Genomic DNA, 15,482 nt, shown 5'->3' on the forward strand with positions numbered 1-15,482 from the left:
AAGAGCTGAGGTATAATCAAACACAGAGGTAATTAGCCCTGGTCACACTTCTCACCTCTGTATCTCTCTACCTGTGTCTCTACCCAAACACAGTTTTGTCTCTCATGACTTCACTGGTTTTATCTACAGATCAGAAATCAGTGGCTTTATCTAAGGATAAGAAGTCAGTGGCTTTATCTACATGTAGAAATCAGTAGCTTTATCTACGAACAAGAAATCAGTGGCTTTATCTACGGACAAAAACCCCACAAACATCGCATGGACCAGAAGCAGGAAACACAAGTAAAACAAGACATGTCCCAAACAGCCCAAGCAGAAAGGGTGTGAGAACTGTAATACTCCCAAAAGCACCACTTTTGTGCAGAAATACACAGGTGATCGGTGCGCTGTGCCAAGGCCCAGCACGCGGTGAGCCTGGGCTTACCCTTTGAGCTCTAGAGAAAGCAGCAAGAACAGCGTGTGAGGGCTTTTGGGCACTCTTTCCTCGGGCAGCAGCAGCTCTGGCTGCACCCAGGAGAGGGCAGCAATGCACAAGCACCCTGGGCGAGACCTGACTCTGAGAAGGGCTGGCGAAAGGGAAATAAAATGGGGGAAGCATTGAAACAAAAAAACAGGGAAAGAGGTTTGGGATTTTTGTTTTGTGGAGTTTTGTTTCGGGTTTTTTGTTGGGTTTTTTGGTTTGTTTATTTTTAATTCCCACCCTACTATTTCTCTCTCCGGAGTTATCAGCTCACCCTGGGCAGCCAAAGGTGACATGTGCTGGTGACTCCTCCGATGGATCTGGTGGCGATACGCGTACACTGCTAGGACAAGCACCATAATACAGCCCATAATGCCTCCAGCCACTGGGCCGACTGGTGCGCTTTTGATCATGTTCAGAGTGATTACCTCATCTCCTGAATCAAAAGGGACAAAACAGAGGAAAAAAAAAAAACCAACTGTAAATGCTCTGCAGAAAGGTTTAAATCAACATCTCTGAAGATTAGAGATCCTGAAGGCTTTCTAGGTGCTTAACTGTGCAGGACAGCACACGACTGACGAGAAGGAATTCAGAGAGGATACATCTTAAAGACAGAAATGTGTAGCTATACATCAATATTTTCAGAAGTGTAATACCCACAACAGGCCCGATGCGACTTCTTTCCTGCTTGATGCCCTGTTTATGCTGATTTACCACTAGCACAGGAGATAAACGTGACCTGAAGCGTGCTCTGACCCCAGCAGTGCACATGACTGAACGCAGACAGTTAAATACAGTTCAGAAAGGCCGAGTTACCTATGGCTCCCAAGTCATCCACGTACGGGCTCTTGGCTCCCACAATGCCACCAAAACATTCCTTCTGAGGGGCACAGTAGGACTTGTCCAGATGGGTCTTCCCATCACTGTCTACCATACACCACTCGCAGTCCAACACACCAAAGCAATCCCTGAAAATGAAAAAAGACCGTGTTTACTTTCAGATTCAACACTTCTCGTTTGGCATAGAATCCTGAGACAGAGGGAGGCCAAAATCATCCCTAAACACTCACATACGTAACGTCTGCCCACAAAAACCTTCTCATTAAAATGCTTAAGCACCACATGGGAAGTTACACAGGGAAGCTGCATCTTCTGAGTCTGTTTGCTTTGGTTTTTCCTTCATCACTCAGCCTGAGCAAAGGGAGAACTTCCTACTTGTAACTCCTCCAATAAGACATTTCTCAGCATGTCTGACCATCTGACTATGGTTCCACCCTTTTTCTGCAGTCCTTTGGAAGATGGAAGAAAGGGCTTGGCAAGTCTGGTCAGAGCATGATATGTTCTAGCAATCTCAGTTTCCTGGAGACTGCTCATAACTAGTGAAAAATAAGCCCTCAAGCTTCTCTACATAATGCCAAGAGCAGAAAAAGGAAACAGAAAACTAGAAGCTGACAGGCAGGAACCATCTCTGATGTGCTCCGAAGTCACCACTGCGAAAGCATCGTCTGCTTTCTGCGAACGCCCCAGTCCACACATTTCCCCAGACAGCAAACAAACAGCAGCGCTATCCCCTTCGCTAAGAGGAAGAGTTTGTTGTCCTTTCAACAGCGAACCTTCCACTTGCACAGCCCTCGGGTCTCAGAGTCACAAAGTGTCACAGGAAAGCGTTTGTTTGCTATTAAAGGTGTTTATGTGACCCAAACAGGAATACTGAGATCTGTTTCTGTGCTGCAGCGTAATGCCATCAGTACCGGGTGCTATAATATCTCATTCTGGCATCATACTTTTTTTCCTTCTCTTTTTTCTTTAAGTGTGTAAGGAAGAGCTATTTTTGCTTAATTATTTCCAGAACACAGTATATTTGGAGGGCTGGAGAATGCCACTTTACCCGCTCTCTGTCCTCTGGTTGCACTGGGTGTTGATGCACTGCGGGAGAGCGTCCTGCAGGCTCGGATCGATTGCTGTGAAAGTCATCGGCTCCTGGTGAACCTCACAGCTCGGATTCCTGCGTTGGGACAAAAAGTTAACCTTGAGTTATAAAAGCAGTCAAAGCACAATCAGTGAGAAACATCATTTTTACCTATTAAATATAATCTCTTTAATTATACTAACAATGCTGTCTGTTCTATCCTGTGTCACCTGTAAGTTAGCATGAACAAACAGGTGATTCTTGTTAATTAACTTCTGTCTGTGCTGGTCCATTAGAGGAGGTTCACTCTCACCTGCTTTCGGCGTTCGTGAGGTTGCCGGTGCATTCGTTTACCTCGAGAGGGCACTCGCAGGGGCACTCACATTCATTCTGTTCCATTCTTCAGGGGCAGAAAACACACAGAAAATGCATCAGATGTTGCACCCTGACTTTCACCCCCCAGTGCAGCCCCGTGGCAGCAGCTCACCCTGGAGAAGGGTGGTCAGTAACCTCCCTCCTTCCCCCAGGAACACAGGGCTCGGGCTGTTCTGCACCGGGACTGAGGACAATGGAATAACAGAGCCTCTCTCATCGGTTACCCACCCCTGAAATTTAAAAAGCAGACAACCCCTGGGCACGCCTCAGATGCAAGGATCCTTCTTGCCAGCGCAACAAGCATGTCATGATGCTGGTGTAGGCAAAATGTGCAAGCACCAGGATCCCCTCAGTGAAAAAATATGTCAACCCACGTAAAATCGTGGGTAGTATTATTCCAGGACAAAGGGCCTGACCCACAGATAACTGCCCCTGAGAAACCAAGTCTGCCGTGGTCATTTAACATTATCTACCCAAATACGTCAAGAACAAACCACCCTGGGTTTTAATACACGGGCAATATGGTGAAGGATTAGAGGTAGCTAAGTCACCACAAACAGCACCGCTAAAGTAACCATTTTGTTTTCACTTCAGCTTTGCCCTGCACGTTCTCATTTAGCTTCTAAAATAAATGTGGCTTTCTTGAATCCAGAAAGAGGGCAGAAGTAAACGGGTGGAGCAGGCGGTTCATTTGGCAGCCCCTGCTCACCTGTGGCAGTTGAGGCAGAGCCTGTCCACCATGCTGCAGGCACAGAAAGCCAGGGAGTCGCAGGTCTCGTTGACAATTCCCACGAAGGCGTTGGTGCCCGGGATTCTGGTCAACCTGTACTTGGAGCAGTGACTGCCGTGCACAAGGTTTGTCAGATCACCCTAGAAAGAGAAAAAATAAAGTGTCACTGGTGCAGCAAGAAACTGCTGGTTTAGGGAGCTGAAGACTTTCCCCCTTGCAAGGAAACCTGAGGGAACACAAAAGCACGGGAGTGCTGCCTTGACAAACAAGAGCCTTATAAAATTGTTCATCGACCTGTTGAGTTTCGCTTCCAAGCTACTGCCAGGTGGAATGACTTTCATAAAGACAGGAGAAAATAAGCTTAGCTTGTAAGCATTCTGAGCTGTGACAGAGTCTGACATCCCGCTGCCAGGAGGTTCCACTCGCTCCCTCGCGTGGCGCCCGGCCCGGCCCCGCCGCACCAGCCACCGCTGACCCGACAGAGGCTCCGTTCCGACGGGGGGGCACCATCACGACTTGCTGAAAACTTCCTGGCACGTGTACTATAAAAAAACCACACCACAGCACCGTACAGCTGTGATCTATTTGGTAGGCAGACTCATTCCTGATTCCTATTCGCATGCCACAATCTTAAGTTTTTGCTCTGTCTTATACAATCTCCTTTACACTAATGCACTTTCTATTTTGCATTTCGAGTGTGGAGAAAATGTTTAAGCCTATCTGACATAAATCAACGTATTCTGACAGAGCTTTCAAATATTTTTGACTTGAATTTCCCACCTTCTCCTCCCAGTAATAATTGAAAAGTATTCCTTAAAGAGCAGCTTCTCCCACAGAGCTTCACCTCCTGTGAATAATTCTGCAGTGATCTTGCACGGGTGGATCTGTGGCACTGCCATCAGCATTCACAGTGCAGCGAGAGACGACAGCCCCTGGCTTAGAGCTCTCGGCATGGCTGAGCACAAGAGGAAGTGCACACAGGAGCCACAGAGCATTCTGGTCTCCAAAGACAGCAGTCTGACAAAAGATACTCTGTGAAGGCCCATGGACATTGCATCAGAAACTGCATTTCTTTGGACACCTGACTACAGGATGAGTTATTAGAGATCTTTTCTACCCGTGTCACAGGAGGATGTGACAGAGTTGGAAGCCAGAGGTCAAGTCAGAGGATCCAAAGCAAAAAAATCCCAACTACTGCTGGCATGTCCTCACCTGACAAAAGACCTGCTCTTATTTTCAAGATGTTGGATGAGACTTTGCAGCCATCAACCACAGCTGGCCAGCGATCACATCCATAATCCCTTGTATGTCAACCAGCTCCACGTGCGAGCGCCGTTTGTGCAGTGCAGATGGCTGGGTTGTGTTTGGAGAGGGAGAGCAGAGGCCAATCCACACGGAAGGCTGGCTTCCAGCCTCCTCTGCTGATCCTGGCAAGGATGTGTGTTTCCACCAAAAGAAACCCAACCCAACCAAAGTACATTCAAAAGCAAAATAAAATAGAAAAACACACTTACCACTAAGCTGGTATTAAATTTATAAAATCGCTGAACTGTTCTGTCACTGAAGCTGTTGCAGAGGTTTTTCTTGACGAAGTTTGGGTGGTTCAGAATGTCATTTGCTACCAGAGGCTCCTAAGTGAAAACCAACAGATTTTATGCCTTTGAGATCAGACACAAACGGCAGCTTCTCTACAGAAGAGGTAGGAATGAACCACGAAAAAAGGAGCCAGACCTTGTGCGTAATGTGCTGCTGCTCCACCGGCGCGTGTCCTTTGGGATCGATGAGGGTTGGGTGGGCCACAAGGTACCCTCTGTCCTCCATGATAAAGCACCTGCCCGCAACAAACAAAGCGTTAGACCTCCCTGGGCTTCGAGAAACGCAGTGAAATAAAACACGAATTTAAATTTACAGCTAGAGGAAGAATCTTGAAAGGCTTCCGTTTATTAAAATAACAGGGCTGTTAAACAAATTCACTGTAAAAGGTCTTTAATGAATGTATTAGGTATTTCCCTGAAGCTTTTAAATCTGTTACTGCTACGGCGAGCCTGGATCATCAAGGGCTTGAAAATGGAACCGATTATAAACAGAAAGGAAAACTGATCAGTGCGTTGTCTTGTCTGATGGGGGGGGGGATCCAGAAATAAATGAAGCATAATGAACTGGGAAAGCTTTAATAGTTTATTAATCTACTACGTTACCAATTAACCAGAGGTTTCACACTCTCCTTTCATAACCTCCCGATTTAGAATTCAATTTTAATGGGGAGATAAATCATTCCTGTTTCATCTCAGCCTTCCCAACCTTTCCTCTCCCTGCTCAGCTCTTCCCCTTAGCTTCCCCGTGTGATCCCAAGGAAACGATGTCAGATCTGTGCCCCTATCTAGAAACCAGTGCTGCGAGGTTTTAATCCCTAATGTCCTTGCCATCTCCTGTTTCCACAGCCGCAGACAGCTGCCCCGGGGCAGGCGGAGGAGCGAGTGGCACCGGATTTATTTTTTTTTACTGCCCCAAACTGTTTGGGTTTTGCATTAGAAATTCATGCAGTGATGTTGCATTTTCTCTTTTTTTATTTTCTGAGAGATGCTATAGGAAACAGAATGAGTAGGCTTGTGATTACCCCAGAATGACAGCAGAGAGAAAAAAAACTTAGTAGAGGTACATTAAAAACCCCCAAGTGCCTGCCAGATAGTTGTGTCTTAGTACCTGCGTGCACTTACATGGAAGCTGTAAGAATTAGATCTGGCTTCTATGTTAGAATGGTCTGACAGAGCATTTAACAATACACTTGAAATGCCTCACTTAGGGAATGTAGAAACAGAATGAAGCATCTGACCCTGTTGATTAAGTTTTTAACTGGGGTGGGGGAAGGAATGCCAGCCACCAATCCTGTTTTTTTTTTTTAATACACCATAAAATATGTAAAAACATACCAAAATCAAACCAGAAGAGAACTGGGGAGATGACAGAAAACCACTTCCCTTCCCAAATTTAAGGTTTAAAAACAAACAAACAACAAAAATGTCCAAACCACGTAATCAAGTTACTCCAGATCCAAACCAGAGTCTATCCCTGCTCCTCCTCGCCCTGTGATTTTTCGAAAAAGGGGAAAGAGGAATAATTAAGATACACATAGGTCTAAATTAAATTAGATACTCCAGATGAAATCAGACTTCTTCTGACTGCTGTGTTACGTATTTCTGAGAACGACAAAAGTATATTTTAATAACCACAGTTAAAATAACTAGAGATAATACATTATTACATGCTCACAGTAACTAGATAGGTAAAATGAAAACAAACAGAAGAGAATGGGAAGTGTTTTCATTTAATAAATGGTTTTTTGCTCAGGACTTCGGTGAAGTCTAAATATAAACAAAAAAACCCCGCAGTTATCTTCTATTTTTGTATTCCTGAAGACTGTTTATTTAGCTGATGATCATTTGGTCTTGAGTAACAAAAGAGCCCACATAATCTTTCTGAGAAGAATTTTAGTGGAAATCAGAGAACGCACACTGAAAGTAATAGAATTATAGAATAAGTTCTGTTTGAAATTACCTCTGGGTCATCTGGTTAAAGTGGAAAAAAAAAAAAAAAAGCCTTTAAATATTTATTGCCTGGAAGGAACAGCCTACCTTATTTTGTTTCCTCCGTCTTGGTTACAAACGGGCAGCAGGTCCATGAGAACTTTGTAGAAGTATCGCAGGGTGAAGTCAATGCCCATTACTGCCACTGAATGTCCTGAAGACATCTGTGCACTGCAAAGAGGGGAGAAAAAAAAAAAAAAAAGGAAAAAGGCTTTCATGGCTGTATTAATAATTAATATTTTAATTGCGCAGTTCCCTACTTGAAAAGGGGACTGGCTTCCCTGGGATGGAAATGACCAGCTCAAATTCACACCTCCATGGTGAAGCTCGGTTCACCCTGCCTGTGTTTAAATGAACAGTTACAGCGGCCGTAATGGAGAGAACAGTGTCTTAACAGTGTTAGTTGCTTGCTGCAAACCCTGAAGTCTCCCCACATAAATCACAAGCAGCAGTGGAGGAGACCAGATCACCCCCAGGGATTGACCCTTCTCCCCATGGCTGTTCTCCTCTGGTTCTTACATGTACCCCTACCACCTACAGCCGTTTAATATTTAGCAACACAAATTAGGATTAAAAGTTCCCCTCTCACACAAATAAACACAGGATGCTGCTCCTGCATTTCTAGCACCCACATCCCCACCGCCTCAGGGTGAGGGGTTACATCCTGCACCGCTGCTCAGCCCCCAGCGTTAGGATCTGAGTATGAAGCTCCCATAGCCAAATCCCTAAAACTCCAAAGTGTAGGAGTGATTAGGAATTTCAGCCAGGAAAAAAAAAAAAAAGCTGGCCACGGTACAGCCATGAGTGAGGTTACCTTGCACCAGGCAACTCGGTGGTATTTGGGTGCTGGTTAACGAGCAGTGTGTCAAATGCCTCAAGTCACATCCTGCTAACAGCCAGTTATCTGTGCTAGCTAGAATTAAACGGGGGTAGTTTGTGTGAACCTGACACTGCCTCCCACTGCCCATGCGGTGCCAAGCGACATTTAAAACCGTATCACTTCACAAATGTTCTCATTCACTACCTTTCCCCAGTGCAGGGCAACCATAAAATAAACGTTTAGGGAAAGGGCAGAACCCGGAGTCTCTGTGGATGCTCACCAGTGCTGGCAGCAAGAGCTGCTGTGAATCACAATATTTCACCCAGACTGAAAACGTGCCTCTGTTCCTATTTTTACCCACTAGTTCGGGAATATACACAGTTGCCTTAGCAACCGATACACCAAAGACTGACAAAAGAGTCTCAGACTGAGGTATGGAAGTGCATTTTCTTACAGCTCTATAAAAGGTAAAAAAGCACTACTTTCCCTTAGTCAGATCATTTTAACTTTCCTCACCATCAGTGAAACAATTGCAAGAGCTCTCCTGGCAGAAGGACAGTCTTGACATTTGGCTGAGACCAGTTGGATGCTGAAAGCCCCAAACAGAAATTATATTCTGTTTATGTTGTTATTTTTCCCAAATTTCCTGTCCTGGCAAATTCCCACCTTCCCTTCAGGGGGAAACATCCAGATACTCCAGACTTCCTGAATTAATGCAATGAAAACTAAGGTGCAAATCCCCACTGGGCATCTGAGCAGCGAGGTTCTGGAACAAAAGCCTTCTAATAGAATAACAGAGGAAAATAATAGTTATTAGGGTGAGTTATAAAAATGATGATATGATGCGGTGGTGTACAGCAGCCTGAGGATGAACTGAATGACAAGGGAATCTCTGTCACTCCTCCATTTTTAACACCCAAATTCTCGAAGTTTGCTTCCTGCAGCACCGAGATGGCACGGCCAGACCCGAAGGGTCTCATCCCTGAAGGATGCAAAATCCCCAGCTCGTCCTCAAATCGCAGGGCGGGCTCTTTTGTGCCCATGTGGGCCTTATGTTGATGACAAAGGAGACACCTTTGACTTGCTACTTTTAAAAATTTCCTTTTCTAGATAACTTTATCTCCGAAGATAAGAATAATAATGTTTAGAAAAAGAAGATAACTGAACAGCACAGCTGGGCTGTACAAAGTAGAGGCTGTTGGAACCCCCTATTCATATAAAACCATCTCTGTTTACTGGACTGAAGTTTGTTTGCTTTTAAAGAGGTACAGGGAAGACACAGTCAAATCTAATCTGTAGATTTATAAATACAGATTCTAAAAACCTGCGTTTAATTTATAACATTACCCGTTTCATGGGGAAGGAATGGGAAAAAGGATGACAGTGAAGCAGCACAGATACATTTAACTGTGGCAAGCATCAAGCTATGAAGTTACTGCTCTGTGCTAACAGACAAAAAGCCATTAGAATGCTGTAAATATTTTAGCTTCATTTTTAAGCATTAAATCCTTCTGATTTGCTGAAGCAGCTGTACGGAATAACTTCTTGCATGAATCTTCTATTCCCAGCTTCCCAAACAGAAATCAGATATACATAAAATGGGAATCAGAGATAAGGGTCAGTTCCAGACAAACCGATGTTGTTAGTTAAACCACACAGCAGTTTCTGATGCGAGTATCCCTTTTAACTCTACTTATTCCTCCCCCACCTCTCCGTTGGTTTTGGTTTTGTTTTTTTTTTTTATTAAACTAAGACCTCTTTGGGGATTATAACCGCATGTGACTATAAGCTTTAGAGGTCATATTTACTCGGGAATCACACTCACATCTGCCAAACTTCGTTTAACTGTTCTTTAATCATGTTCTAATAACCCACGTGAGCTTTAAGTTCTTAAAGCTAACCAAGCCATCGCTTGCTAGATAAAAATGGGAGTTTTGATTAATTGCACTTCTCACAAAAGTGCTTATTTCCCTTAAGTAAATTCCTCTGTGAGAAGCACCACGCAGGCCATTAGGCCTGATAATACTTCCACCAAAAAAGACAGGCAGCTGTCCTGTGGTGGGAAATCCCAGACAAAGCTGGGATGTCTCCGAGCAGAGCAGAAAAACAGCATCCTGAGCTCTGCCAGCTTCGTGATCTGCGTTTACCAGCACAACGTTAGAAGGTACCTCTGTACTGGTGGGGTCTTAGATGGAGCGTGTGCAGGAGCCACACGCTCAGTGAAAGTCTTGGAAGAGTCTCTGTTTAAAAACCAAAATGAGTAACTACTTCGATTTCTGAAATGTGGGAGAGCTTATGATAGAAAGGTTTAGTTCATGTTCACTAAACTGACCTCCTTTAAACATCCTACATCTCAAAGCAGATCTCAGCCTTAGGGTGGGGGTCTGGCCAGGAGGGAGCTGAAACAAAAGCAGTCTGGTCCTTGAGGAAAGGGTCATTCCAGTACGGACAAGATGTTCCGAGAGAGACTGACCCCTCTTCTCCTGGTGGTAACATTAAACATACAAGAAACACCAAGATTCTTCTGATCAACTTTGAATGAAGATACATTATCATTTCCCCTCTTTCCTTTTTTTTTTTTTTTTTTTTTTTTTTTTAATGATAGAACTCATTAATAAAGAAAATGCTTCTTCCCTGTACGGGATATGATGTTCCTTTAGCTCCATGTGGGGTTTTGATCCCAAAGGCACGGGCCACTGTTTCCACTCTGATCTGTTTTCTTTAATCCTGTAAGGGCAGTTGAAGGTTTACAGGCTTCTCCTCCAGCTCTCCTTATTCTTGAAAGCCCCTATCCAGAAGTGCTGAATTTAAACAGCCCAGGTGAGGAGCTCCCCCAATTCCGGGAGCACAGATGGATCTTTAATTAAAACCATCTTGTGGACTGACCTCCGTTCGCAGTTAGGTAGATCTGCTTTCACTTCTTACTGCCTTCCAAACATCACCCTGGTACATAGTCATGCTTCTGAAGTTGTAAATTCAGGAAATTTAGAGATTAACCATCTTGATGACGAAGAGGGAACATATCCCAAACTGCCCAACGCAAGCGATCCCTCTCCTTTTCTTAGATCCTTGTCTCACATACACAACATCTCACCTCGTGTTCATCCAGGAACACATTCTCACCAATCCATCTTTTTTACTACATGCTGTTATTATTTGTATATCAATAAAGCTACAAAATTCATATAACATGGAATTTTCACAGTGCTTCAACAGACTATTACCACTGACTCTACACGAGGTTACAGTACATTTAATCTAAAGCACTTTAAAACCAGGTTTGGTTTCCAGTTCTTGAACATGCAGGAGTTGCCCAGCGTATTTCTCTCCTACCCAAAGCACACCTTGATAATTCAGAGTATTCTTGCTTGGCACAAACCTCAAACACAGTTTACCTGGAAGAATGAACTGTGTGACTGATCGTAACGACGTAGCCAGCCCCTCCAACATCTAAGTAGGGACCAGTAAAGGTAATTAGTCCTGGATTAGCCACTGCATGCAAGTACCTAAGGGAAGCCAAAAGAAACACTTGTAATTAGTGAAAAAGGATTGCTGTAAACTTTAAGACAAGACGAATTCTGCGCGCTGGGAACGATATGCTACCAAATTAACATTTCTTAATATTAAACAAGTACCTAAGCATGATTAGGACCCAGACCTAAAACAGATTAGCTCAAGAAACGGCTCCTCAGAACCTACAACTGCATTAAAAACCCCTCGCTTTACCTCTGCATGCAATACGTTTAATGTAATTTTAGACATTTTTCTGCAGAACAACATATGACTTAGAGCCAGCGGAGTCTCAAACTCAAAGCAAACACTGGCAAATTTATTGTGTTGCAAATGCAGGAGAAGGGACAACCTACAGGCAGAATTCACACATGAAAATCTGAAAAGATGTCAGAAAGTGACTACAAATTACAATCTCTTAAAACCTACTGCCAACACAAAATGGGCCACAATGATGTCAAATATCTTCCTATAAAGTTTATAAAACATTCCAACTGTTGGAAACACTTTTGTGTATGAAAAATCCATTGCTTTGCCTTTCCCTGCCCCAGTGCACTAACCTGTGAGTCTGGACAGCACTATGCAAGCAGCTTAACCGACTCCTACTTTACTTCTAGTGTTTTACTTGCATCTTCTTTCCAAACCACTACCATTTGGTTTTATACAAAAAACCAAGACGCTATCTCATGCGGCATATGGAGGCATTTTCAAAACCATGGATTGAGAAAATCAGTATGGAATGTAAAAACAACAAAAATAAAACCCCAAACATAAAAAAAAAATCATATGGGAGCTTTTAAAATGGAGACAGGATTGTAAAGGTACATTCAGTTCATGTACAATGTGAATGCACCCCATTTATCTCATTGCCAAAAAAAAAAAAAAAAAAAAAGCAAAATTCCATCTTCTTACGCAAAATCGTAAATAACAGCATAAAGGAAGAAAACCTGAAGAAAAGCTAATCAATAGCTATGGTAATGATTTTGCCAGGGGAAACATGGGTCAGGAGAGCTACAGCATGGCCAACGCCAAGAGCAATTCAGAGCCTTCCCCTCAGAGCTGGCCCCGGCGCTGGCTCGTGCCTTTCCCAGCAGCACCTGGCCGGCTCCTTTCGACAAAGCACACACATCAAAACACACTCCAGAGCCCTCTCGCATCGCAGGCTCTCCTTTGTAATGTATACAAATATTTTCCCAAATCAGATGCTGCTGCATAATTAACCGCACAGTCAAGCCAGCAAATTCCTACTTTAAATTAGCGAGGAAATCTGCTGTAAACAAACAACAAACAAACAAACAAAAAGACTAAAATATTAACAACCAAAAAATGGCACAAGGAGTTGAAAACGCTACCGAATTAGCTATCCCTAAAGGGGATGCTCATTTGCTGAATATTTATATTTCCATCTGCCATGGCAGAGGTATGAAACAAAAACTATCACTTAAAATAAAAAGGGTTGAAATTAGAACCAATAAAGGTTTTATCTAGCTGTATTTAAACACCAAGCCTTTCACCCATGATGAAAACATTTCTAATTAAACAGTTTAAGGCTGGCCATAAAAAAAAAAAACAAAAACACCAAAACCAAAAAAAAACAGGCTATGAAATCGATACCAAATATTTTCCTTATTGCCCTGCCAGATTATCCAACTCTTTGATACCGGGACCCTAAAAACTCACCATTGTCTCCTGGTGGGATCAAATGCTTTGTCCATGAGGGAACCGGGGTAAATTCGGAGCACCCCATTGGGGGTTGCTATGTAACGGCGCACAATATAACTGTTCAGGCTACTCCTTTCCATTTGTGTCATCCATTCATCTGTGACGTGACTGGTAGCCATTACTTCATTTCTGACAGAGAACTGCAAAACAAAGGCAGACCTAGCAGGGTTCCTCTAAGACTTGCATGAAAAGATAATAAGCTGCTCGCGGGGTTTCCTAAAGAGCGATCGGAGATCATCTAAACTCAATTACTTGTTTAAAGTCTTCTCACACCAGACGGATCTGGCACATTCCAAGAAAAGGAAAAGCTTATTATAATGAAATATTGTTGTCGTTATCTCCGTGGCTTTTAGAGTTTGCTTTTTTACTTCATGTAAATATAAATACAGCTCCACTTGCACACAAAATAGAAATTTCTCATTTATGCGCCTAAGGACACAAAGATATTTCTGCTGAGTAGCTTTACTTTTTTCTAGTGTTTATTTCAACAGCTGTTTATCAACTTTTTTCCTCCCTCTTGGGGAGGAAGCCCCCTCCCTTCTCCCTCCAGTCTTTTGGGCCTTGAAGCTCACAGCCACCTCTCCAGGGGTGGGAACATGACTCCAAACCACCACTCCATACTCCATGAGCAGCAGGAGATGGCTGTTTCAGGTGCTGCCCTGGATGAAGGCAAGGGCTGTGAAGAAACCCGGGTCCCCAGGGCTGAGCAGAGGGGGCAGCAGCGAGGACACACCTTGAGGCCAGGATTGGCGATGAGGCGCGTGTTGTCGCTGAGGTACGCCGTGTAGTGCTCCACCATCCGCTTCGTCTCGGGCTGGCTGAGATGTTCGTATGGAGAAGAGAAGCTGCCCGCAGAAAGCATCACTGTAGGGCTTTCTAAAAATAGGAAAATATGAGAAAGTTAAGGCCAATGAATTGCACGTATTGCATAGGGAACACATTCGTACCACGAAAGGGAATCCTCCGCTCTCTCGCGCTTCAGCGCACGGCTCCTTCAGGTCACGGGAGGATTGTGAGCAAGGGCAGGGAAGGGGAAGCTTCCCACCCAAAGCAGAGCATTTACCAGCACAGCTTGCCTCCCCAGGCACTGACAAAACTTAGGTTGCAAAACTTTCTTGCTTCAAAGCACAGAAGTTGCAAATTGACGCCACTTGCTCTGATCTCTGTGTGTTATTCCGTAGACTTGAGTGCCCTTGTTCTCAAAGTCTAAACAGTTTCTGAGTTACGACTTTGCGAAAGGCTACAACTCTTTTCCCTTAAGAAAAGATTTTGTGCTAAAGAAGAAGAAATCATCCATGTTTAGAGGAAAACGGCGCTTTCTGTTACAGATAACGAACAAATGGAGAATTACAAGTGCAGAAAAGGGAGCTTACCAAAGTAGAGCTGTCTGGGGTGATTTTCCAAACAGACTAGAAAGTGAATTTTCATTGTGCACAAACTGCAATACCAGACAGCTTTTTCTTTTTAAAAAGAGAAACGATTATGATGATGCAGGGCTGAAGGTTGAAAAGAATGCCTTTTCTGAATATTTGACCCACGGAACCCAATTTCCCCATGTGTAATGGTCTCCAGAGGAAAAATTTCACTGGAGTATGTGAAGTGTTCTGCTTTCATTCACATTCCTCTAAAACACATCACCACACATCCAGCAACCATATGTACTGCAATCATCACTTATGAACTTGTATTATAGTCCTTCATCTGCTTCCCAGACCAAATATTCTGATGTGATTGCATTTTGATTTGCATGAAGTTCTTCCACTTGTCAGCTTAGTACTGTATTTTTTGGATTTTTTCCATTTATATCTTGTCTTTCTGGATATAAGATAATCAAGACTAGGCACCACATTAAAGAAAGAAAAACCCCTGTATTTTAAAGCAATTTCCATAGGTTTGTCAAGTTCCTCCATAACTCCTCCAGTCGAATCTCACTTTGCTATTTGTAGAACTGCAATATAGCTAAGAAAATATCACAACTGTGCCACTAATCCACCAGAAGACCTTCAAACCTCACTACAAACAAAAGCACTTCATTCAGAACTTCTTATAATATAGCGCAGATTTTAGAAAAAAACCCCCAGCATTAATACTTAAATATGAAAGTTTGCAACTTCTGATGCTGATATAAAAAAACCTCTATGTTCGTGCTGGAGCGAGGGCAGAGGAGGGCAACGAGGCTGGGGAAGGGCCTGGAGAACAAATCCTGTGAGGAGGCAGGGAAGGAGCTGGGGGTGTTCAGTGTGAGGAGGAGGAGGCTGAGGGGAGCCCTCATCCCTCTCTGCAGCTCCTGACGGGACATTGCAGAGAGGCTGGGGCTGGGCTCTGCTCCCAGGGGATCAGGGACAGGACAAGAGGGAACGGCTGGAAACTGC

The 15,482-nt window shown here is 43.7% G+C and overlaps 1 protein-coding gene across 1 annotated transcript in view; it reads right to left on the reverse strand.

Annotated features, from left to right (window-relative positions):
* The window catches only part of CACHD1 (cache domain containing 1), a 114,735-nt gene that overhangs the window by 7,157 nt on the left and 92,096 nt on the right, over nucleotides 1-15,482 (reverse strand). The window contains exons 14-24 of the mRNA XM_074906046.1: nucleotides 13,844-13,986; nucleotides 13,069-13,250; nucleotides 11,274-11,384; nucleotides 7,107-7,229; nucleotides 5,206-5,305; nucleotides 4,989-5,105; nucleotides 3,454-3,614; nucleotides 2,683-2,769; nucleotides 2,349-2,465; nucleotides 1,277-1,428; nucleotides 735-896 (exon numbers count right to left, since the gene is read on the reverse strand). Of these exons, the coding sequence (XP_074762147.1) occupies nucleotides 735-896; nucleotides 1,277-1,428; nucleotides 2,349-2,465; nucleotides 2,683-2,769; nucleotides 3,454-3,614; nucleotides 4,989-5,105; nucleotides 5,206-5,305; nucleotides 7,107-7,229; nucleotides 11,274-11,384; nucleotides 13,069-13,250; nucleotides 13,844-13,986 (1,455 nt within the window). The remainder of the gene's footprint in view (nucleotides 1-734; nucleotides 897-1,276; nucleotides 1,429-2,348; nucleotides 2,466-2,682; nucleotides 2,770-3,453; nucleotides 3,615-4,988; nucleotides 5,106-5,205; nucleotides 5,306-7,106; nucleotides 7,230-11,273; nucleotides 11,385-13,068; nucleotides 13,251-13,843; nucleotides 13,987-15,482) is intronic.

The sequence above is a fragment of the Athene noctua genome, chromosome 5 (genome assembly GCF_965140245.1).
Source record: "Athene noctua chromosome 5, bAthNoc1.hap1.1, whole genome shotgun sequence".
NCBI lineage: Eukaryota > Metazoa > Chordata > Aves > Strigiformes > Strigidae > Athene > Athene noctua.